General features: G+C 45.4%; 1 protein-coding gene across 7 annotated transcripts in view; it reads left to right on the plus strand.

The window, feature by feature from the left end:
* Positions 1–25,607, plus strand: part of LOC129816352 (cell adhesion molecule DSCAML1-like) — an 87,232-nt gene extending 61,625 nt beyond the window's left edge. The window contains exons 12-34 of one of the 7 annotated variants that reach the window (XM_055870753.1): positions 6,700–6,899; positions 7,038–7,134; positions 7,237–7,365; positions 7,479–7,646; positions 7,809–7,879; positions 8,011–8,251; positions 9,487–9,672; positions 10,038–10,193; positions 15,670–15,809; positions 16,738–16,788; positions 17,200–17,353; positions 18,136–18,253; positions 18,445–18,608; positions 18,832–18,930; positions 19,397–19,585; positions 19,797–20,084; positions 20,351–20,506; positions 20,691–20,721; positions 20,941–21,062; positions 21,310–21,462; positions 21,663–21,863; positions 22,043–22,360; positions 22,486–25,607. In XM_055870753.1, coding sequence (XP_055726728.1) covers positions 6,700–6,899; positions 7,038–7,134; positions 7,237–7,365; positions 7,479–7,646; positions 7,809–7,879; positions 8,011–8,251; positions 9,487–9,672; positions 10,038–10,193; positions 15,670–15,809; positions 16,738–16,788; positions 17,200–17,353; positions 18,136–18,253; positions 18,445–18,608; positions 18,832–18,930; positions 19,397–19,585; positions 19,797–20,084; positions 20,351–20,506; positions 20,691–20,721; positions 20,941–21,062; positions 21,310–21,462; positions 21,663–21,863; positions 22,043–22,360; positions 22,486–22,922 — 3,869 coding nt within the window. In that variant the 3' untranslated portion in view covers positions 22,923–25,607. The remainder of the gene's footprint in view (positions 1–6,699; positions 6,900–7,037; positions 7,135–7,236; positions 7,366–7,478; positions 7,647–7,808; positions 7,880–8,010; positions 8,252–9,486; positions 9,673–10,037; positions 10,194–15,669; positions 15,810–16,737; positions 16,789–17,199; positions 17,354–18,135; positions 18,254–18,444; positions 18,609–18,831; positions 18,931–19,396; positions 19,586–19,796; positions 20,085–20,350; positions 20,507–20,690; positions 20,722–20,940; positions 21,063–21,309; positions 21,463–21,662; positions 21,864–22,042; positions 22,361–22,485) is intronic. The other 6 variants (XM_055870761.1, XM_055870770.1, XM_055870779.1 and 3 more) reach the window with 6 other exon arrangements.
* The last annotated feature ends 1,792 nt before the right edge of the window (positions 25,608–27,399 follow it).

Below are 27,399 nucleotides of genomic sequence, written 5' to 3' on the forward strand. Positions count from 1 at the left end.
TCATCTGTCTCTCACTAGGTCTCTCTCTCTCCCTCTCTCTCTCTCTTGTTCTCTCTTTCTTTATTCCTTTCTCTCATTCTCTCTCAATTCAATTCAATTCAAGGGGCTTTATTGGCATGGAAACATATGTTTACATTCCCAAAGCAAGTGAAATTGATAAACAAAAGTGAAATAAACAGTAAAAAGTGAACAGTAAATATTACTGTTCCAAAATAATAAAGACATTTCAAATGTCATATTATGTCTACATACAGTGTTTTAACGATGTGCAAATAGTTCAAGTAAAAAAAGGGAAAATAAATAAACATAAATATGGGTTGTATTTACAATGGTGTTTCTTCTTCACTGGTTGCCATTTTCTTGTGGCAACAGGTCACAAATCTTGCTGCTGTGATTGCACACGCTGGTATTTCACCCAATAGATATGTTAGTTTATCAAAATTGGATTTATTTTCAAATAATTCTTTGTGGCTCTCTATAATCTGAGGGAAAATTTGTCTCTAATATGGTCATACATTTGTCAGGAGGTTAGGAAGTGCAGCTCAGTTTCCACCTCATTTTGTGATCAGTGTGCACATAGCCTGTCTTCTCTTGAGAGCCAGGTCTGCCTACGACGACCTTTCTCAATAGCAAGGCTATGCTCACTGAATCTGTACATAGTCAGCTTTCCTTAATTTTGTGTCAGTCACATTGGTCAGGTATTCTGCCACTGTGTAGTCTCTCTTTAGGGCCAAATAGCATTCTATTTTGCTCCGTTTTTTGGTTAATTCTTTGCAATGTGTCAAGTAATTATCTTTTTGTTTTCTCATGATTTGGTTGGGTCTAATTGTGTTGCTGTCCTGGGGCTCTGTGGGGTCTGTTTATGTTTGTGAACAGAGCCCCAGGACCAGCTTTCTTAGAGGACTCTTCTCCAGATTAATCTCTCTGTAAGTGATGGCTTTGTTATGGAAGGTTTGGGAATCGCTTCCTTTATTAAGGTGGTTGTAGAATTTAACGTCTCTTTTCTGGATTTTGATAATTAGCGGGTATCAGCCTAATTCTGCTTTGCATGCATTATTTGGTGTTTTACGTTGTATGAGGAGGATATTTTTTCTGAATTCTGCATGCAGTCTCAATTTGGTGTTTCTTGGTTGGTGAGTGGTCCCCAGACCTCACAACCAAAAAAGGCAATGGGTTCTATAACCGATTCAAGTTTTTTTTGCCAAATCTTAATTGATATGTCAAATTTTATGTTCCTTTTGATGGTATAGAAGGCCCTTCTTGCCTTGTCTCTCAGATTGTTCACAGCTTTGTGGAAGTTACCTGTGACACTGATGTTTAGGCAGAGGTATGCATCGTTTTTTGTGTGCTCTAGGGCAACAGTGTCTAGATGGAATTTGTATTTGTTTTCCTGGCAACTGTACCTTTTTTGGAACACCATTATTTTTGTCTTTACTGAGATTTACTGTCAGGGCCCAGGTCTGACAGAATCTGTGCAGAAGATCTAGATGCTGCTGTAGGCCCTCCTTGGTTAGGGACATAAGCACTAGATCATCAGCAAACAGTAGACATTTGACTTCAGATTTTAGTAGGGTGAGGGCAGGTGCTGCAGACTGTTCTAGTGCCCTCGCCAATTTGTTGATATATATTTGGAAGAGGGTGGGGCTTAAGCTGCATCCCTGTCTCAGCCCACGTCCCTGTGGAAGGAAATGTGTGTTTTTTGCCAATTTTAACCGCACACTTGTTATTTGTGTACATAGATTTTATAATGTTGATGTTTTTCCCCCAACACCACTTTCCATCAATTTGTATAGCAGACCCTCATCCCAAATTAAGTCAAAGGCTTTTTTGAAGTCAACAAAGCATAAGAAGACTTTGCGTTTGTTTTGCTTAGTTTGTTTTTGAATTAGTGTGTGCAGGGTGAATTTGTGGTCTGTCGTATCGTAATTTGGTAATAAGCCATATTTACATTAGCTCAGTTCATTGTTTTTACTGAGTCTGATGTTAATGATAATGCAGAGGATTTTCCCAAGGTTGCTTTTGACCTATATCCCACAATAGTTATTGGAGTCAAATTTGTCTCCACTTTGGTGGATTGGGGTTATCAGTCCTTGGTTACAAATATTCGGGAATATGCCAGAGTTGAGGATGATGTTAAAACGTTTAAGTATAGCCAATTGGAATTTGTGGTCTGTATATTTGATAAATTCATGTACAGTAGTATGCCATCAACACCACAGGCCTTTTTGGGTTGGTGGGTTTGCATTTTGTCCTGTAGTTCATTCAATGTAACTGGAGAATCCAGTGGGTTCTGGTTGTGTTTATTTGCTGATTCTAAGATTTGTAATTGATCATGTATATGTTTTTGCTGTTTGTTCTTTGCTATAGATCCAAAAATATTGGAGAATGGGTTTATTCACATATCTCCATTTTGGATAGATAACTCTTCGTTTTGTTGTTTGTTTAGTGTGTTCCAATTTTACCAGAAGTGGTTTGATTCTATGGATTCTTCAATTACATTGAGCTGATTTCTGACGTGCTGTTCCTTCTTTAGTGTATTTCTGTATTGTTTTAGTGATTTAGCACAGTGAAGGCGCAGACTCAGGTTTTCTGGGTCGCTATGTTTTTGGTTGGATATGTTTCTCAATTTCTTTCTTAGATTTTTTAATTCTTCATCAAACCATTTGTCATTGTTGTTAATTTTCTTAGGTTGTCTGCTTGACATTTTTAGATTTGATAGGGAAGCTGAAAGGTCAAATATACTGTTTAGACTTTTTACTGCCAAGTTTACACCTTCACTATTACAGTGACATTTTTTGCCCAGGAAGTTGTCTAAAAGGGATTGAGTTTGTTGTTGCCTAATTGTTTTTTGGTAGGTTTCTACACTACTTTCCTTCCATCTATGGCATTTCTTAATATTGTGCAGTTCCTTTGGCTGTTATGCCTCATGATTGAGTATTGCTCTGTTCAGGTAGACTGTGATTTTGCTGTGATCTGATAGGGGTGTTAGTGGGCTGACTGTGAAAGCTCTGAGAGACTCTGGGTTGAGGTCAGTGATGAAGTAATCTACAGTACTACTGCCAAGGGATGAGCTGTAGGTGTATCTACCATAGGAGTCTCCTTGAAGCCTACCATTGATTATGTACAGACCCCGCATGCGACAGACCTGGAGGAGTTGTGACCCATTTTTGTTGGTTGTTTTGTCATAGTTGTGTCTAGGGGGGCATATTTGGGAAGGAATACTGTTTGCTGAGAGTGTCAGGTTCTTGTCCAGTTTTGGCATTTAGGTCATCACAGACTAGTACATGTCCCTGGGTATGGAAATGGTTGATCTCCCCCTCTAGGATGGAGAAGTTGTCATCGTTAAAGTATGAGGATTCTATATCAGGGATATAGGTAGCACACACGAGGACATTTTTCTCTGTGGAGATCATTTCTAGCCAGATGTAAAATGTTCCTGTTTTGACTAATTTAATAGTGTAACGGTTGTCCTCCTCCTCTTCAGAAGAAGAGGAGGAATAGGGATTGGACCAAAGCGCAGCGTGATGGTTTGACAAAACGAAGTTTAATAAAGTAAAGACGAAAACCGAAAACACTTCAACAAACTACAAAATAACAAAAAAACGACGTAGACAGACCTGAACATGGAACTTACATAAATACACGAAGAACTCACGAACAGGAACAGACTGCATACACGAACGACAACGAAACAGTCCCGTATGGTGCAACATACACAGACACGGAAGACAACCACCCACAAACAAACAGTGTGAACAGCCTACCTTTATATGGTTCTCAATCAGAGGAAATGTCAAACACCTGTCCCTGATTGAGAACCATATAAGGCTAATTACAAATGACCTAAACATAGAAACACAAAACATAGAATGCCCACCTCAACTCACGCCCTGACCAACATAACACATACAAAAAACAAGAGAAAACAGGTCAGGAACGTGACACAACCCCCCCCCCTCAAGGTGCGAACTCCGGACGCACCACCAAAAGTCTAGGGGAGGGTCTGGGTGGGCATCTGTCCACGATGGCGGCTCAAGCTCTGGGCGTGGTCCCCACACCACCATAGTCACTCCCTGCTTCCGTATCCCCCTCTCAATGACCACCCTCCAAATAACCCCACCTAAATTAAGGGGCATCACCGGGATAAGGAGCAGCACCGGGATAAGGGGCAGCTCCGGACTGAGGGACGGCAGCTCCGGACTGAGGGACGGCAGCTCCGGACTGAGGGACGGCAGCTCCGGACTGAGGGACGGCAGCACCGGACTGGATGGCGGATCCTGACTGGCTGGCTCTGGCGGATCCTGGCTGGCTGGCTCTGGTGGATCCTGGCTGGCTGGCTCTGGCGGATCCTGGCTGGCTGGCTCTGGCGGGTCATGGCTGAATGACGGCTCTGGCTGGTCATGGCTGGATGACGGCTCTGGCTGGTCATGGCTGGATGACGGCTCTGGCTGGTCCTGGCTGGATGACGGCTCTCGATGGTCCTGGCTGGATGACGGCTCTGGCTGGTCCTGGCTGGATGACGGCTCTGGCTGGTCCTGGCTGGATGACGGCTCTAGCTGGTCATGGCTGGATGACGGCTCTGGCTGGTCATGGCTGGATGACGGCTCTGGCTGGTCATGGCTGGATGACGGCTCTGGCTGGTCATGGCTGGATGACGGCTCTGGCTGGTCATGGCTGGATGACGGCTCTGGCTGATCCTGTCTGGCGGAAGGCTCTGGCTGATCCTGTCTTGCGAAAGGCTTTGGCTGCTCCTGTCTGGCGGAAGGCTCTAGCGGCTCCTGTCTGGCGGAAGGCTCTAGCGGCTCCTGTCTGGCGGACGGCTCTGAAGGCTCAGTACCGACGGGCAGTTCATGCGGCGCTTGGCAGACGGACAGTTCAGACGGCGTTGGGCAGACGGGCAGTTCAGGCGCCGTTGGGCAGACGGGCAGTTCAGGCGCCGTTGGGCAGACGGGCAGTTCAGGCGCCGCTGGGCAGACGGCAGACTCTGGCCGGCTGAGACGCACTGTAGGCCTGGTGCGTGGTGCCGGAACTGGAGGTACCGGGCTGAAGACACGCACCTTCAGGCTAGTGCGGGGAACAACAACAGGGCACACTGGACTCTCAAGGCGTACTATAGGCCTGATGCGTGGTACCGGCACTGGTGGTACCGGGCTGAGGGCACGCACATCAGGGCGAGTACGGGGAGAAGGAACAGTGCGTACAGGGCTCTGGAGACGCACAGGAGGCTTGATGCATGGTGCCGGAACTGGAGGCACTGGGCTGGAGACACGCACCACAGGGAGAGTGCGTGGAGGAGGAACAGGGCTCTGGAGACGCACTGGAAGCCTGGTGCGTGGTGTAGGCACTGGTGGTACTGGACTGGGAGATGGCGCCGGAAATACCGGACCGTGCAGGCGTACTGGCTCCCTTGAGCACTGAGCCTGCCCAACCTTACCTGGTTGTATGCTCCCCGTCGAACTTACATAAATACACGAAGAACTCACGAACAGGAACAGACTACATACACGAACGACAATGAAACAGTCCCGTATGGTGCAACATACACAGACACGGAAGACAACCACCCACAAACAAACAGTGTGAACAGCCTACCTTTATATGGTTCTCAATCAGAGGAAACGTCAAACACCTGTCCCTGATTGAGAACCATATAAGGCTAATTACAAATGACCTAAACATAGAAACACAAAACATAGAATGCCCAACCCAACTCACGCCCTGACCAACATAACACATACAAAAAACAAGAGAAAACAGGTCAGAAACGTGACAAATAGAGTGTATTAGGTCTGCTCTATACCAAATTAGCATACCTCATGAGTCTCTTCCCTGTTTCATACCTGGTAGTTTAGTGGAATGGACTACCAGCTCTCTGTAATCTAGAGGGCAACCAGTGGGTCCGTCTCCTCTATACCATGTTTCTTGTAGGATGACAATGTCTGTATTTCCAATTTATTTGATGAAGTCTGGGTTCCTGCTCTTTAGGCCAAAATCAGATGACCTCAGACATTGTATATTCCAGGATGAGATAGTAAAATCTATGTGTTCCATAGTGTCTAGTGTTGTTTTCGTGTAGTTTAGGCCCAGACCATTACAGTAGGTGTGAGCAGAGCATGTTGTCTCACTCTGTCTCTCTCTCTCTCTCTCTCTTTCTCTCTCTCTCTTTCATTTTCTCTCATTCTCTTCCGCACACGTGTCATTCACCCCCCCCCTCCTGTTTGACCCCAGCCCTGGGCTACACTTCATTAACCCTCTTCGGGAGGAGGGTTGGCTCTAAACTTAAATACCACTCTCTCTATCTCTCCCAGACTGGTGTATGTGTCTGTGTGTGCATGTTGATTGATTTGTTCCTCCAGTCTGTGTGTCTTTTTGTCTGTCTATGGCTGTGGTGGGGAAGGAAAGGTTCTGATGAATTAGTGATGAAAACAAAACAGCAGGAACCCCTCAGATCAATAACCCATGTCGGCGAAGAGGAGGGAAGGAGGTAGACGGGGAAGAGAGGAGGGGGTGTGAGAGGGCCACGAGGGCTCAGAGCGTGAAATGAAAATAGAGAGTGATGGAGGGAATAAATTGAGATTTCTATTTTCAACACACCTGTACAGTACCTCGATTTTTCTAATACCCATCCCTCTTTCCATCTCTCATTCCCCCATATCTATTCATCACATTCATGAATATTTCTTCTGTGTGTGTCTCCAGTTCCAGCCATGATCACGTCGCACCCCAACACCACCATGGCCATCAAGGGCCAGATGAAGGAGCTGAACTGCACAGCGCGGGGGGAGCAGCCCATCATCATCCGATGGGAGAGGGGCGACACTGTCATCGATGCTGAGAGGAACCCCCGCTACTCCATTACCATCAACAAGAAGGGGGACGAGGTCATCTCCACACTCAAGGTCAGACACTGAGGAAAGAGGGCAAAATGTTGAGAGAGAATTGAAATTGGAGGGCATTAGAATTTAGAATTTTATCCCAATTGAGTTGAGATCAAAGTGCAAAAAGGGTTATTTTGTGTGTTGCTGTCCCCCATGTAGCTAAAGCCAGCGGAGCGCGGGGACTCAGTCTTCTTCTCCTGCCATGCCATCAACTCATACGGAGAGGGGCGAGGACTCATCCAGCTTACCGTGCAAGGTGCGTATCTCTCTCACTGCTATTACTGCACATAGGCTCACTGTTGACTGACTAGTGATTGAGATTAAATGTATACCCAACCTCCTCCTTTAACACACACAGAGCCTCCTGACCCTCCTGAGTTGGAGGTGAGAGAGGTGAAGGACCGCAGTATGAACCTGCGCTGGATCCAGAGGTTCGACGGCAACAGCATCATCACCAGCTACGACATCGAGTATAAGAACAAGTCTGGTACGAGTCCAACCAGTCCAACCCTGTAAACCCTCACATCCCTATTGTCCTCAATCTAACTCCCTTTTCTCTGGTCCCCTAATGTCCTCTCTATCTGCTTCTATTTGTTACAGATACTTGGGATCACAAGTACACCACCAGGAACATCTCCCCCACTAACAACCAGGCTAACATTGTGGAGCTGCACCCTGCCTGTGTCTACAGCATCCGCATGTACTCCTTCAACAGGATCGGACGCAGCCAGCCTAGCAAGGAGCTCACCATCAGCACTGAGGAAGCACGTAAGTCTAACCGCAAACGCGCACGCAAACAAACACACATGCACAAGCACGCACACACACAAACACACACACACATACACACACACATAGACACACACTTATTTAAAATGATGCCTTGTTTGGTGCTATTGAAACACTTATTTCAACCTCTCACCTCAACAGAACCTGATGGGCCCCCTATGGAAGTGATCCTCCAACCAATGACGTCTCAGAGCATACGGGTCACATGGAGGGTAAACTTCATTATCCATCATGCCTCTCTTCCTTTATGCTATAATACCATAATAAGTGAGACATTCAAACTAACTGTCATTAATCTCCAGTCAGTATCCTAACAGAGCTGTTCCTTGCCTCTCCCTCTCAGGCCCCCAGAAAGGAGCTTCAGAACGGGGTGATCCGGGGGTACCAGATCGGTTACCGTGAGAACGGGCCGGGCAGTAACGGCCAATACAGCATTGTGGAGATGAAGGCCACAGGGGACAGTGAGGTGTACACCCTGGACAACCTGAAGAAGTTTGCCCAGTATGGAGTGGTGGTCCAGGCCTTCAACAGGGCTGGCACTGGCCCCTCTAGCACTGAGATCAACGCTACCACACTGGAGGATGGTAAGACAGGAGGGAGGGAGGTTAGAGAAAGAGGGGGATAGATGAAGGTAGAGGGAGAGAGCTAGAGAGAGAGAGATAGAGATATATAGAGAGAGATATAGAGAGAGATATATATAGAGAGATATATATAGAGAGAGATATAGAGAGAGATAGAGAGATATAGAGAGAGATAGTGAGAGAGAGAAAGAGAGATTCATACTTTGCTAGTAGAAGGGGTAGATTTCTTTAATTTGTCAACAGGAATAGAAAATAGAGTCCAATAATGTAAGAATAGAGTGGAAAAGCAGCAAATAAAGATGCACCCACACATTGATTCAGTTGTGCAAACACGCTCTCACACACACAGTCTCTGAGACAAAATGGAGGAAATGAACATGCAGCACATCCCCCATCATTCTCCTGTTTTAATTAGCTCTCTCAGTAGACTGAGAGAGCGAGAGACCCCATTACTCTCTGAATATGCCTGCCCACTCTACCTCTCTCTCTCCCTCTCTCCCTCTCTCTCTCATCCTCTCCCTCTCCCTCTCTCCCCTTCATTGGTTATCTCTCTATTCCCTCTCTTGTTTACACCATATTTTTGTTGGTTCATTCCATTTTTTCTCTCCTGAATCTATTTCTCCCTTTGCTTTCATTGGGTAATCCCCCTTCTCCTTCTTTCGCTACTCTCTGTTTTATCTTTACATCAGACAGACAACATCTTAGTCCCTCAGCCTCCCCTCGTGTGTACAGCCTTAATGATAGAGATAGATGTAGATCCTGATTATGATAATTAGTTAGTAGTGATGGTAACTACAACACACACTCTCTGTCTTTCTCTGTCTGTCTGTCTGCTTGCTGCTGTTTCTACAGCTGCAATTATCACACAGCTGGACACATTGTCCTCCGTCCGCACACTTCTGCTTTTTATCCGCCGTCTGCCTCTCATCACCATCCCCCCTTCCTCCAAGTTAACCCTTAACAGTCAAGACTCGCCTGGTAAATGATACAGTGTATTCCTCTTTCCCTTTTCCCTTATACCTGCCTCTCTCTCTGCCATCCCTCACTTTATACTTCTCTCTTTCTCTCTCCATTGCAGTGATTGAAAATTGAAGATTGGAATAAATAGTATTTTGGGAATGTTATGCAGTTTATTACTATTACTGTATCTCCGTCCTATTAGTCGCAGACAACTGTGTTCAATAAGGTACACTATGGTTCTCTGTGATGTTAACCTTTGACCTCTCTCCTACCCCCAGTGCCCAGCCAGCCGCCCCAGAACGTGCGGGCTATCTCGGTGACGTCAGACGAAGCGGTGATCACGTGGGCGGAGCCCCCGCGTCTGACGCTGCATGGCGTGCTGAAGGGCTACCGTGTGGTGTTCTGGTCCCTCTTCCCCGACGGAGGTGGGTGCTGTGGGGGCCAGGCACAGGGGCCGATGCAGAGTAATTATCACTACTATCATTCTAACTCCACCCCAAACCCATGGCCTCACCTGCCTGTCTATCTGTCCGTGTGTGTGTGTCTGAACACATAACACACTCCCAAACTGTGCCCTAGCCTGCCCCACACCCCTTCTCCTCATCTGTCTCCTAACCCTTCACACACTCCATTCCCTATCTGTCTGTCTATGGGATTTACCTGGAATATATTATTTGTATGTTTACCTTGACCCCTTGAGCCTAACCTGTATTTTCCTCCCAATTTGTGCATTGTGATGTATGAACAAACAGGGCTTAATCTCTCTCTCTCTCTCTCTCTCTCTCTCTCTCTCTCTCTCTCTCTCTCACTCTCTCTCTTTCTCTCTCAGAATGGGGAGAGATGCAAAACATCACTACAACTCGTGAGCAGGTGGAGCTGAGAGGGCTGGAGAAGTTTACTAACTACAGTGTCCAGGTGCTGGCCTACACACAGGCTGGGGACGGGGTCAGGAGCAATGTCCTGTACATCCAAACCCGCGAGGACCGTGAGTACACGCACACATGTGCATTTGCGCAGACACACACATGCGCAAACACTCTCTGTGAACACACACATATACATTACCCTCCCACTGATATAGATTTTAACGCATATATACACTACCGTTCCAAAGTCTGGGGTCACTTAGAAATGTCCTTGTTTTTGAAAGAAAAGCACATTTTTTTTGTCCATTAAAATAACTGCAAATTGATCGACCATACAGTGTAGACATTGTTAATGTTGTAAATGACTATTGTAGCTGGAAACAACTGATTTTTAAGGGAATATCTACATAGCGTACAGAGGCCCATTATCAGCAACCATCACTCCTGTGTTCCAATGGCACGTTGTGTTAGCTAATCCAAGTTTATCATTTTAAATGGCTAATTGATCATGAGAAAACCTTTTTGCAATTATGTTAGCACAGCTGAAAACTGTTGTCCTGATTAAAGAAGCAATAAAACTGGCCTTCTTTAGACTAGATGAGTCTCTGGAGCATCAGCATTTGTGGGTTCAATTACAGGATCAAAATGGCCAGAAACAAAGCTGCCTAGAAGGCCAGCATCCCGGAGTCACCTCTTCACTGTTGACGTGGAGACTTCTGTTTTGCGGGTACTATTTAATGAAGCTGCAAGTTGAGGACTTGTGAGGCATCTGTTTCTCAAACTAGACACTCTAATGTACTTGTCCTCTTGCTCAGTTGTGCACCAGGGCCTCCCACTCCTTTTTCTATTCTGGTTAGAAGCAGTTTGCGCTGTTCTGTGGAGGGAGTAGTACACAGCATTGTACGAGATCTTCAGTTTCTTGGCAATTTCTCGCATGGAATAGCCTTCATTTCTCAGAACAAGAATAGACTGACGAGTTTCAGAAGAAAGGTCTTTGTTTCTGGACATTTTGAGCCTGTAATTGAACCCACAAATGCTGATGCTCCAGAGACTCATCTAGTCTAAAGAAGGCCAGTTGTATTGCTACTTTAATCAGCACAACAGTTTTCAGCTGTGCTAACATAATTGCAAAAGGGTTTTCTCATGACCAATTAGCCTTTTTAAAATGATATACTTGGATTAGCTAACACAACATACCATTGGAACACAGGAGTGATGGTTGCTGATAATGGGCCTCTGTATGCCTATGTAGATATTCCATTAAAAATCTGTCGTTTCCAGCTACGATAGTCATTTACAACATTAACAATGTCTACACTGTATTTCTGATCAATTTGCAGTTATTATTATTTTTGTATTTTTTTTAAGGGGTGGATCAGTTTAAAATTGAGGAAAGAATGTTGCTTCCATCAATGTAATTGTCTGCATCATTTCCAATCCCCCATATATATTTTTTGTAAATATATATATCCATACACGCATGCATACATATACACATAATACATACACATACCTATATAGACATACATACTTTAAAAAATAATATACCTTTATTATTATTCCCAGCAAACCCTACCACCGATCCCCCAATTGGAGTAAACTAATAAACACTTCGGCTTTTACTTTCAATTTATACATCTTATACACATTTTACAGACACAGTCTACTTTACAATAGTTCTCTCTTGTTTGTTCTTAGTCCTTCCTCTATTTCTGATGTCCATCCAGTTCTATTTGTAACTGTGCTATTTCACAAAAGTTCCGAACCTATATACATTTTACAGATCCCGTATGTTTTACATTGTTTATCTTGTTATTAGTCCCATCCTTCAGCTCTATTCAACCCCTCCCATCTATCTCCCAACACTATCCATTTCAGATTTCTATTTGCCATATATTTTTCAACTGTGCTGTGATGCTTCACAAAATAATTGAACCTTTCTATTCTCATAGCTTCTACAGATTGTAAATTAAAAATATTTTTTTTTGCTAAAATAATTATTATATTATTGATTGATTGACTATGGCTTTTCAAATCAACCAGTATTGCTATCTGTAGCGTTAGTTCTTGGCAAATGTTGCAATTCTTCAGCCATTCCTGGACCTGTGACCAAAAACGAGCTACATATGGACAATACCAAAATGTATTATCTAATGACTCTGCCTCCTCACAGCAGAATCTGCAGAGCTGGGAAGATTGTATCCCCCATATACTGTATATAACATTCTATTAGTTGCAAGAATTTTGTATAGTAATTTAAATGGAAAAATTCGAAGTTTTGAATCCGGTGTTGTTTTGCGTATCAATTCATAAAGCATGTGCCATGGAATGGGTACATTGAAAATCTCGTCCCAACTATTTTGCCATTTATATGGCACAGCTGTCAGTTTTTTGGTCCTTAAATGAAATTGGTATATGTTTTTATTTATCACACTTTTCTTTAACCATTTATGTTCTTTATTACAGGCTTAAAAAGCTTAAAAAGCTCTGGTGGCAGAAATGAAACTCTAGCTAATGTCTCACAAGGAACCCCATTCAGTATGTAGATCAGGCCCCTATGGCAACCCCATTCCCACACAAGCTCCTTACTTTTTTCCCCTTCTACTTGCCTCTTCCATTTTTGTGGTAATGCTGCAATTAATTGGTTGTAATTTTGGGTAGAGCAGACATTTCCATATGTCTGTGTTAGCTGCATGTGTGACATAACTCCACCAGTCCTATTTATGATATCATTCACAAAATTATACCTTTTTTCTTTTAAATTTCTTCGAAAAATACCGTTTTTTTTATCAATTAGTATATTTGAATTTAACCACAATATTTGTTGTATTATTTGTTCTGTCTTTTCAGGTGGATTAAACTGAAATTGCAACCAACTTTCTAAGGCTTGTTTAAAAAAATTAAGATATTTTGGAGATTATTTCCTTTTCAAACAACCGAAAGTGGGCAGGTGTAGTCTGAATAAAGGGAAAAAGGCCCTTCTTGAACATAGGATGAGACATTCGTACCAATTTACTAGAGAACCAGTTTGGATTTAAGTATAACTTTTGTATGACTAGGCCATTACAATTGTAACTGGCTATACTTATTTCACCACTAACCATAATGAGACACAACATTCATTATTTTGATCAAAATGTATGTTTGTAAACGTACCATTAAAAAGTAACATGATGATTGAGTGTCTATATAGCTGTACCGTGATATTTGTCCCTACTATTCCACCCGCTAAAAGCCCTCCTCATCCCGAGTTGGGACCACCCTCAGACCACCCTCAGACCACCCTCAGACCACCCTCAACCCCCTGTATCCCATAGCCCATTTGCAGTTATTTTAATTGTCAAAAATGTTGCTTTTCTTTAAAAAACAAGGACATTTCTAAGTGACCCCAAACTTTTGAACGGTAGTGTATATTTAAGCAATAAGGCCCAAGGAGGTATGGTATATGGCCAATATACCACGGCTACGGGCTGTTCATACACACGACGCAACGCGGTGTGCCTGGATACAGCCCTTAGCCATGATATATTGGCCATATACCACAAACCCCCAAGGTGCCTTATTGCTATAATAAACTTTTTACCAACGTAATTAGAGCAGTAAAAATATGTGTTTTGTCATACCCGTGGTATACTGTCTGATTTACCAAGGCTGTCAGCCTATCAACATTCAGGGCTCGAACCACCCAGTTTATAGGAGGAGAAGCTTAGAGGGAGGATGTGTGTGTGTTCATGGGGGGATAGAGAAGAGTGTCAGGGTGTATCTCAAGCCCATGACTAAAGCTCATTTGTGTAGTGAGGCCCCATTACCAGTGCTAATGAGAATTAAGAGGCTTTGGGCCCTTGGCTGAGGGCTCGAGACTAGAGATAGGGGATAGAAGAGGAGGGGTAGAGGCAGAATGAGGGAGAGGAAGGAGACTGATCCACAGCACCCAGCCCTGCAGCCCACAACCCCCCTGGACACAAGTAGCCAACCAGCCAGGCAGTCAGGCCCAGGGATGAACTCCTCCTGGATTAGAGATAATTAATTTTGTGCTTACACCATTGAAGGTGGGATTACAGGCCGATCCCTGTCTCCTTCACTCCCCTAAACAGGAGGAGGAGGGGGATGGAGAGAGAGAGGAGAATGAGAGAGAGGGAGAGGTGGCACAGCTGGGCCTGCCCGGGCGAAGGAGCGAGAGACAAAAGATGAAAAGAAAGAAAAATGGGTTGATGGATGGAGGACAAGAGACATGTTGGCCCTTTTCGGTTTGCCCTGCTTTACTAGATGCTTTGTTAGCTCTTTGTAATACTTCCTATATATACTGTTTTAGCCTTGGTGGTACATTAGACTTCATCTATGTTATCCCTCCTGTGCCACATGCTCTTCTCTGCTGGTCCCTGGTATTTGAGGCTCTTTGGGAGGCTGAGGTTGTCCCTTTCTCTCTGAAGGCTTTTGGTAGCTGTGGTTTGGGATGCATAGTCATGGTGATGGTTAAAACCATGGTTAGAAGTAGCTAGTTGTTCAGCAGTAGTGTACTGTAGGTGACTGTATATGACTCCTCATCACTGGGTTGTCTGACAGTGGATCAGACAGTCTGGACTGGGAACGTGCAGATTTTGGGCAGCAGATGGAGCTTAACCCGCCCCCCCCCCCTCCCATTCTGACATGAAGGCCCAGTTATGATAATGATGCATTTCTCCTATAACCCCCCCCATCCCCCCTCTCATCTCCCCTTGGGGCTGCCCCTAACCCTCTCCTCCCTCACTCCCTCCCCTCTCATGTCCCTGCTTTAGGTCCTGCTGTACAGTACAGTACATGGAGGAAGGTCTAATGTAGTGTAGCCTCACAGTATTCATTTGAACCCTTTCCCTTGTAACCCAGGGAGACCCATGCATTTCTATCTGATGAACGGGTTCTATTCTTAGAATAAGGTCCAGTGTACTGTATGTGTGGACAGTGGGAGACTATTGAGGCTTTATGGCTCTTTAGGCGTCTCAGTCAAGTGGCCATGCAGTGAGCATGAGGAGGAGCCTGGTGTGTGTTAATCTGTTTAGGGGTTAGAGAGTTAGACAGCAGGGTGTCAGAGCAGAGCGAGCAGAGCAGAACCGCTGACCACGGTGTCTGAGTGAACATATGTCACCGCTGGCCCTGGTCTGGCCTGGGCCTGGCCTCTCCCCAGGGGACCTCCTCCAAGTCCTCCCAGAGCGGCTTACAGCACAGGATAAGACTGGCAATCTGCAAACTACCCTGCTCACTTTAACACGGCTTTAACACCCACGCGCATTGAAATAGCCACGTGCCTGCACACAGCCGTGTTTACTTGAACATGGCTTTAGTACCCAGTCACACACACGCGCACACACACGCGCACACACACGCGCGCACACACACACACACGCGCGCACACACACACACACACACACACACACACACACACACACACACACACACACACACACACACACACACACACACACACACACACACACACACACACACACACACACACACACACACACACACACACACACACACACACACACACACACACACACACACACACACACACACACAGCTCTGCTGACCTGTCTATGTGTTGTGTATCCTCTCCAGTCCCAGGTCCTCCAGCTGGTATCAAAGCCGTGCCCTCATCTCCCAACAGTGTGGTCGTGTCCTGGCTACCCCCCCATAAACCCAATGGTGTCATCCGCAAGTACACCATCTACTGCTCCAGCCCAGGCTCCGGACAGCCGGTAAGTACCACTGAGAGGGAAGAGTATGGGATGGGGGAGGCGCAGTTACAGGTATTGGAGAGGCAGAGAATTAAGGCCCTAATGACAACACATGATGTGAATGCATGATGTAGCACTTGATGGATAATTAATTAGTAACCAACACTCAGTGTGTGTGTGTGTGTGTGTGTGTGTGTGTGTGTGTGTGTGTGTGTGTGTGTGTGTGTGTGTGTGTGTGTGTGTGTGTGTGTGTGTGTGTGTGTGTGTGTGTGTGTGTGTGTGTGTGTGTGTGTGTGTGTGTTTGGGTGTGTCTCCATCTCACTGTGTTTGCTCCGTCGCTTTATTTCCTGCCCTCCCAGATGAACAGATGAGGTTGTCTTGGCAACGGGATGAGACGTAGATATGCAAATGAAGCAGTGAACAAGCTCACACATGCCCACTGCAGCATCAGGAGCTCTCACACACACAGGTCTGCACTAGCTATGCAGTTTTCACACATCTACATTATTCTCTCTCTCTCTCTCACACACACATACATACACACACACACACACACACACACATTTTATGGTGGCACACATTCAGACCACACACACACAATCCAATAAAATTCTGCTATCATGGAAGAATTCCACTTTCTTATCATTCACAAATCCTCACCCTATGTGGATGAGTACCATGTAAATGAGCATGGAGAAGAGAAGGAGGGAGACGGGGGAGGGAGGAGCAGAGCAGGGTATCAGTCACACAGAGATGAGAGTGCTTTTGTTCCTCTTTTCATTATCTCTCTGTATCACTCCCTGGATCACCACTACACTGCTGCCTCCACGCTGGAGGAATGTTCTAATGTTCCTGTTACTCACCCCCCCAGAGCCCCACATTCACCCCTTCTCCCTCCTCCCCTCCCTTCTTCTCTCTATCCCTCTGTCATACCCACCCTGCTTCCCAGCAAGCCTGGGTAGAGGCTGAGATAGGGAGGGAGAGAGAAAGAGAGAAAAAGGTAAATGAGGCAAATGGAAAAAGAGGTGAAGATGGGTATTGAGTGATGAACAGATGAGGGAGGTGGTGCATGTGTTTGCGTGTGTGTGCGTGTGTGCGTGTGTGTGTGTGTTTGTGTGTGCGTGCGTGCGTGCGTGCGTGTGTGCGTGTGTGTGTGTGTGTGTGTGTGTGTGTGTGTGTGTGTGTGTGTGTGTGTGTGTGTGTGTGTGTGTGTGTGTGTGTGTTGCGTGCCTGCATACATGCATGAGTTATACTCTTTAGTTCTAAACTCCTTAGTTCTCTTTCAAGTCATCTGGGCTTCCCTCGTGCCATTAGACCATAGATGCCAAGCAGCCCTTCCAAAGTGCTACTGTACCATTATACCATGATATTACACAGTGTTAATAATCGAACCTGTATATCTCTCCCCCAGGCTCCCAGTGAGTATGAGGCCAACCCAGAGATGTTGTTCTACAGGATCACCCATCTGACCCGCGGTAAACAGTACCTCATCTGGGCCTCCGCTGTGACAACTGCTGGCCGCGGCAACATCAGCGAAAAGGTCACCGTGGAGCCTGCTGGGAAAGGTAAGGGAGGAGGGGATGAGGGGTAATTGAGGAGGGATGGAGGGATTTGTGTAAAGGTTATTTAAAAAGAGAAGAAGAAAAAAGAGGAAGAAGAATTTCATAAATAGTCTGTCTTACACAGAGGGCTTTCATCTGTCTCTCTGTACCTTTCTTCTCTCTCTTGTCTTTCTTTCTCTCTTCTCTCTCCCTCTCTATCCTAAGTTCTTCCTCTCTCTCTCTCTCTCTCTCTCTCTCTCTCTCTCTCTCTCTCTCTCTCTCTCTCTCTCTCTCTCTCTCTCTCTCTCTCTATTGACTGACAGCTGTAGTATTGATTGAGGGCTGGCGGTGTAGCAGGAAACACTGTTGTTAATTATGTGGTGATGAACAGGGCCTACCCAGTAAACTGGCCCTTAGGGAGGGGGGTGGACAGGGATCAATACTGGGGAGAATCTATGGAGCATGGATGGACTGAGCGAGACGGAGGGATAGGAGGAGGGGGGGGGGGGGGGGGGGGGCACTCCAACGCTCTGCTCTCATAACAGCGGGTAAAAGGCAACCCTCCAGGCTAACCTACTCAATACCAGGATCACTCTGCAAACACTAGAGAAAGATGTTTACACATCAAGAAAGAGAAAACAGAGCAGGGAGGTTAGAGTGTTTGTCTGGCTGTAAATGTGCCTGGGTGCCTAAGTGTGTGAATGTGCATGTGTGCATGTGTACGTGAGCACATTCAGTGTGTGTGTGTGTGTGTGTATATATGTGACATCCCAGTTTAACCTGTGTCACCTGCCCTCTGTCTGCAGCCCCAGCTAAGATCCTGTCGTTCGGGGGCACAGTGACTACTCCCTGGGTGAAGGAGGTCCGTCTGCCCTGCAGCTCAGTGGGAGAACCCACCCCCACCATCAAATGGACCAAAGACAGGTCAGAACTCTCCAAGCTCATCCTCAAGTGAAGTAAAGTGGGGAACTCACAATCAATACTAGGAGAAACTTTAGACTTGGTGCCAATGCTGGGTTTTGGAAGATAAGGTTCAGGTCAGGGTTAAGTCTACCATAGAGGTGTGAGGTTGCTGTATTATGATCTTACTGGGATCCTCTATGTGTGTGTCTCAGTGAGGACTCGACTATCCCTGTGACTGTGGACGGGCAGCGTCAGATCCTGTCCAACGGTACACTGGTGTTACGTTCCGTCAAAGCTGAGGATTCTGGGTACTACACGTGCACGGCTACCAACACCCTGGGCTTTGACACCATCATAGTCAACCTGCTGGTGCAAGGTGAGATGGGATACTCTGGACTGGTTGAGTGTATGGGTGGGGCGAGATCTGAGGACCTTTTGGGGTTGTCTCAGCTGGTTTCTCTGTGTTCCTGTGTGTGTATCATCTCTCTCTATCTGGTCCCTCAATCTGCTCACTGTAACTGTGTGCTGTTTGTGCCTGGTCTCTGTGGTGCTGATTGACTCTAACTGTGTCTGACTGTGTTCTCTCTCTGGATGTTCAGTTCCTCCAGACCAGCCCCGTCTGACCGTCTCCACCACCTCCACCTCTTCCATCACGCTGGCCTGGATCCCTGGGGACAACGGAGGCAGCTCCATCAGAGGTACACCACTCCCTCCCCCAGGGCCTTAGTGCATTAGGATCAGTCTGAGGAGAGTTCTTCAGCTGCTGTATCTCACTGAGAGATAATTCCTCTAAAAATATAAATAATATTGATATAGCCTTTTACCTTTTTGTGTGATTTTCTCGGTTCCCGTCAATGTGTTAACTTTTAGCTCATAATGTCTGATATACTAGCAAAAGAAGGTACTGTATCACTGAGGGCATTCTAAATCCTTTATCTCCCCCTGGTGTTCAAAGGGTGTAACAGCCGTTAGAGCTGACCTGATTTTGCCTCAATGGAGTATGTGCAGGTTGTGTAATATGGCTTTAATATTTGAACTGGGAGGATATTGTAATTGTTAGACATTTACAGTATTTCATCGTTTTTTAAATGGTTTATTTGTATATTTGGCAGATGATAAAGAAATGCTTAAATGATTCTGTAGTGTATCCCTGTGTGTCCTCAGGTTTTGTCCTGCAGTACTCAGTGGACAACACAGAGGAGTGGAGGGATGTGTTCATTAGTTCCAGTGAGCGTTCCTTCAGGCTGGACAACCTGCGCTGTGGGACCTGGTACAAGGTCAAACTGGCAGCCAAGAACAGTGTGGGCTCAGGACGCATCTCTGAGATCATCGAGGCTAAGACCCACGGACGAGGTGAGGGAAAAGGAAAGATCAAGGGGAAGGGAGGAAGGTGAGAGGGTGTGGCGGAGGAAAGAGCAGAAAGAGTTGAATTTTAAAACGGTATGATTTTATATTTTACCTCACATCTTGTGTTTTACCTCACATAAACTACATCCCCACTCTAACACACTAACTTCAATACTGCCAGTCTGACAATCTCCCTGTCTCTCCTCTTTTCCTGCAGAGCCCGTGTTCAACAAGGAGCAGCACCTGCTCACCCACATCAACTCCACCCACGCGGGGCTCAACCTGCAGGGCTGGACCAGCGGAGGCTGCCCCATCACCGCTCTGCTGCTGGACTTCCGCCCCAAGGGCACGTGGGCCTGGCAGAGCCTGAAGGCCAACGCCACGGCCCAGCTCTTCCTCAGCGAGCTGCGGGAGGCCACCTGGTACGAGCTGAAGATGAAGGCCTGTAATAGCGCCGGCTGTGGGAACCAAAGCTCCCAGTTTGCCACCACAGACTATGACGGCAGTGAGTCACTTCCTGTTTCTACCAGATAACTGCTCTCACTTGCTGCTTTGACATTTACATGTACATTTTAGTAAACTATCTTATTCAGAGCTACTTACAGTCATCAAAGAGAAGGGGATAAGGAGGAGGACCAAAAAAGGGAAGGAGAGAGGGAGGAGTAGAATGTGAGTGGGCTTGAAAGTGATGGTAAAAGCAGTCCTTTAATCTACCTTTGACCCCCTTTCCCTCCCTCTCTCTTTCCCTCTCACCTCTTCTCTCCCTCCCAGGTACCATCCCTCCTATAAACTCGGCCCAGGAGGACAGGGATGATGTGAAGAAGCTGTTCTCCATCGGCTCTCCTGTCATCCTGGTCACCCTGGGCGTCGCCCTGCTCTTCATCATCCGCAAGAAACGCAAGGAGAAGAGACTCAAACGACTCAGAGGTGAGAAACAAAGGGAAGGAGGGAGAAAGAGAGGGAAGAGGGGGAGGGGAGAACAGAGAGGAAGAGCCATAAGTAAATTAGTAAATAACTCAGAAGCACTAAAGGTAACACGTCAAAATAATTTGCCTAATCCACATGATGATCCATTATAATCTAATAAAGATATTTGTGTTTGTTTTCACAGATGCTAAGAGCCTTGCAGAGATGCTTATCAGGTAAGGATAATACTCTTGATTGATTGGTGCCTGTAGTTATGGATGTGTCATTTTCCAGGGGATCTTGATGGATCTTTGAATATACCTGCAAGTCCCAGTAAACTCTTTTAAAGTATCACCAATAGACTCCTGTTATATATGTATACAGGTACACTATGTAAGTACTGCTGATGTGACAGTGGATCCAGTCTAAGTGTGTGTCTTGTTTTGTGTGTTGAGCAGTAAGAACAACCGCAGCATGGACACCCCAGTGAAGGGTCCTCCCCAGGGCCCTCGGCTCCACATCGACATCCCTCGTGTCCAGCTGCTCATCGAGGACAAGGAGGGCATCAAGCAGATAGGTCAGTATGGACACACTGTAGCTAATCAGATTGATCAGACGGAATATCGTCCAATTAAATAGCCTTTAGTTACAGTACACTAACTAACCAATCAAATTATTTCTCTCAACTTACTAAATACATGTTGGTAGAGTGTGAGTTACAATCAGCCTATGAAAAGGACATCTGACAAGGGAGATTAATTGTTTATCACAGATATTTTGAACAACTGTCATAATATGTTTTCCTCATCTCTTACATCCAATAGGTGAGGACAAGGCAGTGGCCCCAGTGACGGACACAGAGTTCAGCCAATCAGTGAATCCACAGAGCTTCTGCACGGGTGTGTCTCTGCACCATCCTGCCCTCATCCAGAACACAGGGCCCTTGATTGACATGTCAGACATCCGCCCTGGAACCAGTGAGTACTTCACATACACTAGGATGTGCATAGTATGGAAATATGTCTTGTTACAGTGTAATGTGTAGGAGTTAACTTGAGCTGACACCCAAAATGTTTGTACATGCTTACACCCTAAATTATTATAAGTGTTATGAATAGTACCCAGTGAGTGAGTTCTATCCTCTCACTGTCCTCCTCCTATTCTCTCTTTGTCTCAGACCCAGTGTCGAGGAAGTGTGTGAAGTCAGCCCACAGCTCCAGAAACCGCTACTCCAGCCAGTGGACCCTGAGCAGGCCGGGCCAGAGCCAATCAACAGCCTCCGCAAGGACTCTGACCTCTGACTGGCGCACCATGGGCTCCCACGGCATCACCGCTACCGAGAGTGACAGCTACAGCGCCAGCCTGTCCCAGGATACTGGTGGGTACCACGCCGCCCTGGCAACAACGCCACTAAAGACCCATCATTAACACATCTATATTTTACATCCCCAAACCAGACCTGTAGGATACCTTGAAAGGCCTACTGGCACAGCTGTACTGTATGCAAACTTCATACTGCATTGTTCTAATATGATATGGCATTTATTGTTTATCCAGACAAGGGTCGTAACAGCATGGTGTCCACAGAGAGTGCGTCGTCTACGTATGAGGAGCTGGCGCGGGCCTACGAACACGCCAAACTGGAGGAGCACCTGCAGCATGCCAAGTTCACCATCACAGAGTGCTTCATCTCCGACAGCTCCTCTGACCAGATGACCACAGGCACCAACGACCCGGCCGACAGCATGACATCACTCAGCACGCCATCCGAGACAGGCCTGTGTCGCTTCACCGCCTCGCCACCCAAACCCCAGGACTACGACCGCGGCAGACCTACCAACGTGGCCGTGCCCATCCCCCACCGTGCCAACAAGAGTGAGTAAAGAGATCCACCCTGTCTGGCACAGTGGCACCACATTATACTCTGCCACAGGCTGTTTGTTGTACATCTCAACAGGTCTCTAAGCCCCTCCCTCTCTCCGTTCTGTCCTCGTTGCTAGGTGAATTCTGCAACCTCCCGCTCTACATGAAGACGGATCCTTTCTTCCGGAAGCAGGCAGAACTGCATGACCCATGCCCTGCGGTCCCGCCCAGGGAGGCCTCCATCCGCAGCCTGGCACAGCGGGCGTACCACACCCAGGGACGTCATATGACTCTGGACCCATCCAAGCAACAGGCCCTGACGCTAGGCCACTCTGGGTTGGGCAGTCTGGGCGTGAGCTCAGGCACTGCCACCCTGCCCCAGAGGACTCTCACCATGCCCTGCTCCAACCCTGCAGCCACAGCCTCCACCTCCAGTACCAGCAGCAACCCCACTGGCTCCAGCACAAAGATGGGGGGCTCCAGAGACTCACTGCTAGAGAATAGCTCCTCAGCGCTGGGCAGACTGCAGAAGCAAGGGGTTGGGGCCTACTCTAAGTCTTACACACTGGTGTAGCTACTAGCCCCCCTTCTCTCTCTCAAAGACTAAACACTCCTGTCTGGCCCGGCCCCGGCCCACACCCAGCCCTACACCAGTGTTCTACACATCAGGTCAGCGAGGGCATGCAGTGCAGCAGGTGTCCCCAGCTAACTGCTAGCTAACATCTAATTACCCAGTAGCCTGATTAGTCTTTATTCAGACTTTAGATTATGCCTCCCAGGAACGACCAGAGACCATTGTAACCTGCCTGATTCATGCTCACCTGGACCTGTATAAAACAAACTACTATCTCCTACTAACTACCAGTTCTAGCCTGATGCCACGCTGCTCAATTTGTGTGTCTGGTGACACACACACACACACACACAACACACACAACACACACACACACACACACACACACACACACACACACACACACACAGGAAGACCTAGAGCTGTTCTCCAAGGTCATTTCAAACCATTGAGTATTACTGAGGAGCTGAACGGTGAAAGCTCACTGCTCGTGCTGATGAAGTCAATGATAGCAGAGGCTGGGCTAAAAATCAGTGTTCATCATACCCTCACACACATTATGCTGGCCTCTAAGGTTTGAGCAGAAGCTCCTGCAGGACTACCAGTTTTATCCCCTATAGTCTCGTCTTACTCTCTCTATGTCTCAATGTCCAGTCTCACTCTCCATTGGCAGTTACTCTCTCTGTCTGGATTCCATAAGGAAGGATTTCGGGTTCACCTCACTCAGAACATTGAGTTTGTATTTTAGCACATTTATTGTTGATATTTCCTCAAACTCCCCTCCTCCTTCCAACTCAACAGTATCCGATAGCTTTTGACCGAAACATGACAACCCAAATGACCCAGCAATGAATTAAAAACATCAGGGCTCTTGCAATACTAACAAATGTAGAATATTTGGTATTTTAAAGATTTCGCATATATATTTCTATATAAGTATGTCATTTAAGTGAAATTATGGCAAAGAATAAAAATATACAACAATTTAAATGTTAAAAAAAATATAAGGAGACAATCTCTCAATCATGTGAAGAGCAGTGAAAATGAAAGAGGGGTAAAGAATAGAAGAGTATTATGAAGAGGGAGGAGCACGTGTATATAGAGGGTTTTCTGTATGTTACTGTATGTAGACTGGCTGAGAGGAAGGAAGTGACTTCCAGACAGAAAGTGTCCATCTCAAAGCCCTCTATTAGTTGGTATCTCATGAGGTTGTCAGTGATTGGTTGGTATACTTACTTTTCAGAAGCCAAATAATTTCCTTTAAAATGGGTGTTACCAAGGCGACCTACACTGTTGTCTATAATTTCTCTGCTTTCGTTCACCTGTTACTTGAGTAAAGAAGGGCCATGACCTCTCAGGGCCTCAGGTATGGGCCTTTGACCTGTGGTACCAGTGGGGTTATAGGGTCACTGTGAGTGGAGCAGAAGTCAGGTATCAGAGCACGGCTACTGTATCCCACAGCTAGCTACTACACAGAGTACACACCAGTAGCCCTGTAACCTTTATCAACCTCTCAGCCCACGTATTACTGCCTCCCTCCCTCCAATACAAAATGTCAGCCACGGCACCAAGGAGGATAATCATGTGAAGTAAGTGAACTGTCTATCAGCGAGACGTTGCCAGCCAATCGGGGTGTTCAGTTTGAATATGATAGGATGATGTGGTCAGTGGTCTATTGGTGTCTCTGATGCTGCCCTGTCTTAAGTACTGTATATTTCCCCACTTCTTTCTCCATCCCCAATAGCCATGTCCATCCTCATCCCCAGCTCCATTTTGTGCTACTACATGGAGGCTACATCAACACCGGAACCTGTTGGAATGTCTATTGAAGCATCGCCATTCCAGTGTTTTGTCATTTCTTTTGTTTTTAGATTACGTCCATGTTCATTTTGATTGAATATGTTCCTTTTAACTTGTTTCTGTTTTTTTTTTTTTTTTATGTGATTCCAGAGGCCAAACAGTACTGAAGTATGACACACCTATATCTTTGGCCAGTTTTAGCCAAGTGAAATCAGGGACTCCTAGCTCTTTAGGTCACACACACAGAAATTGTGTATATACTGGACTGGGTCAGGAAAAACTGCCACTCCCAACTGGCTCTCCCTATTCAACTCCCTCCCACCTTGGGCATACAGTACTGGACCTACCGCCAATACCTTTGTCGGTGTTGTTTATAGGTTAACTCTTGTACATAAAACACAGTTTTGTATGAAGAGCTATTTTCGTCAGAATAAAACAGTGCCACAGATCAGGGTTGAATCATGCCCCAACTCCAAATTTAAAACAACATATTGATTTGATAAACATTGATTTCCGCAACGGGCAACAAATGTAGTCATTCTTCTCTATTCCCTTTATGTTTTTGATACTAATTTGTTGCATTTTTATCATTTGTTAAATATATTTTAGTGTTCCAAATTCACATTTTTTTATTATTATTTTTTGTACTTTGTTCATCCTCAAAAATGACATTGCATGCTTGGTAAAAGGGCAAAGGTGAGGGAATGAAATGTACTAAAATTTTAAATTTGAAAAAAAAAAAATGTTGAGGTGATTCCAAACATTCGTTTGAGTTGCTTCTAATAGCAATTGCTTGTGTTTAAAATAAATTTTTCTATTAAATTAAATGAAAAACAAACAAAAATAGTATTCTAACACCTTGTGCAATAAAGCTATCTTTCTATACACCATGGTTTCTGTCATTCTTAATTAAACGTTGCTTGATACACTGCCACATACTGCTACTGTTGGGAACTGAAATCAGAACTGGAACCAAAGAAGGATCAAGATGGATAATAATTATACCAGAATGAAAATAAAAAAGCATCAATAGCAATAATACATTCTAATGGAAAAGTAATTTAGCATGTTATTGTTTTTACTTGTTGAATCCATTCCATAAACTTTTGACTTCCACATCTTAATCCCGGTAATAGTGAATCATGCTACAACCCACAATCAGGCTCTCATAATTGTATTAGGCCTATCTAGTGTCAGCCTGGGTCCATCAATCTATCATCAATCAATAATCGCATTCAACGTATGAATGATATTACATCTATGGTGTGACTACATGACCTGAGATATTTGACACCACTAGAAATCAGGATCTGTCTCTGGATAAACTCAATTATGCCCTTTTTATCATCCAATCTATCAACCAAAGACAGCATTTATTGATTTTTGATCAATGCTGTCCTCTATAAACCCCGTTTACACTGCCACTTAAAATTAGGGCCGAATTTGGGCCAAATTCGAGCTGGCTCGAAAGGAATATTCAAATTGAGCTGGGTCGAGAGACATCCGGGCCAGTGCAGCCCAGTTTCACAACTAGTCCCAGGTCGATTATAATTTGGGCTGGTGAAGACGTTACTATGCAACCACCAAGCAGATCACTGCTGGAAGCTCACACAACGTTTAGCTAGCTCGTCTGGGCTTGTTGCTGTTAGCTAGCACATGGACAAGCAGTACTGCAGTAGTCAGACATGACACAAATTACCACCATAGCTAGATCCATCATTCATTTTTGCACTACACAATACACTTTCATGAGAACAGTCAGCCCTCAAATGCTAGCTATCAAATCAAAGTTGAAACAAGCTAGCTAGCTAATGTGAGCTAGCAGGCATTTTAGCTGACCAGGTCGTATTGAAAGCTAGCTAGCTACTATAGCTATTTCATATAAATTCTGTCATCTGGTTTGCTTGGTTAGCTAACATAGCTAGCATGAGCAAGCTATATACATGGCTCCGAGTCTGGCTGGCACTGGGAGGAGTATGGGGTAACGTTAGTTACAGCAGGGTAAATTCTTCAACATTAGCAAAGCCAACTGCAGTCACATATTGGCTACCTAGCAACATGACATAATTTGTCATTTCTAGTGGCAATGGAAACGGGGTTTATTGAGGGTAGCCTAGTCCCCGATTTAGGTCACCAAGATAACTAATGTATGTGATTTCAGTGCCAATAGAAACAGTTTGCATGTTAGTTTGTAAACTTGATACACAGACAAGGAATGCAATATTTACCATATTGAAACTGAATATATAAATATTGAATTTGAATATTAATTACATTTAAATTGCATTTTTAAACTGAATGCGATATTCATTTAATTATCTTTCAAATCATGAAATACAAGTTACATTTGTGAATTAAACTATTACATTTGTTCAATTTGCGTCATTAGGGCTTCCGGGGCTTGAGCCCCGGATGTTTTTGGTCCAGCCCCGATCCTTTTGACGGTAATACACTGCTCAAAAAAATAAAGGGAACACTTAAACAACACAATGTAACTCCAAGTCAATCACACTTCTGTGAAATCAAACTGTCCACTTAGGAAGCAACACTGATTGACAATAAATTTCACATGAAGTTATGCAGATGGAATAAACAAAAGGTGGAAATTATAGGCAATTAGCAAGACACCCCCAATAAAGGAGTGATTCTGCAGGTGGTGTCCACAGACCACTTCTCA

The sequence above is a fragment of the Salvelinus fontinalis genome, chromosome 2 (genome assembly GCF_029448725.1).
Source record: "Salvelinus fontinalis isolate EN_2023a chromosome 2, ASM2944872v1, whole genome shotgun sequence".
NCBI lineage: Eukaryota > Metazoa > Chordata > Actinopteri > Salmoniformes > Salmonidae > Salvelinus > Salvelinus fontinalis.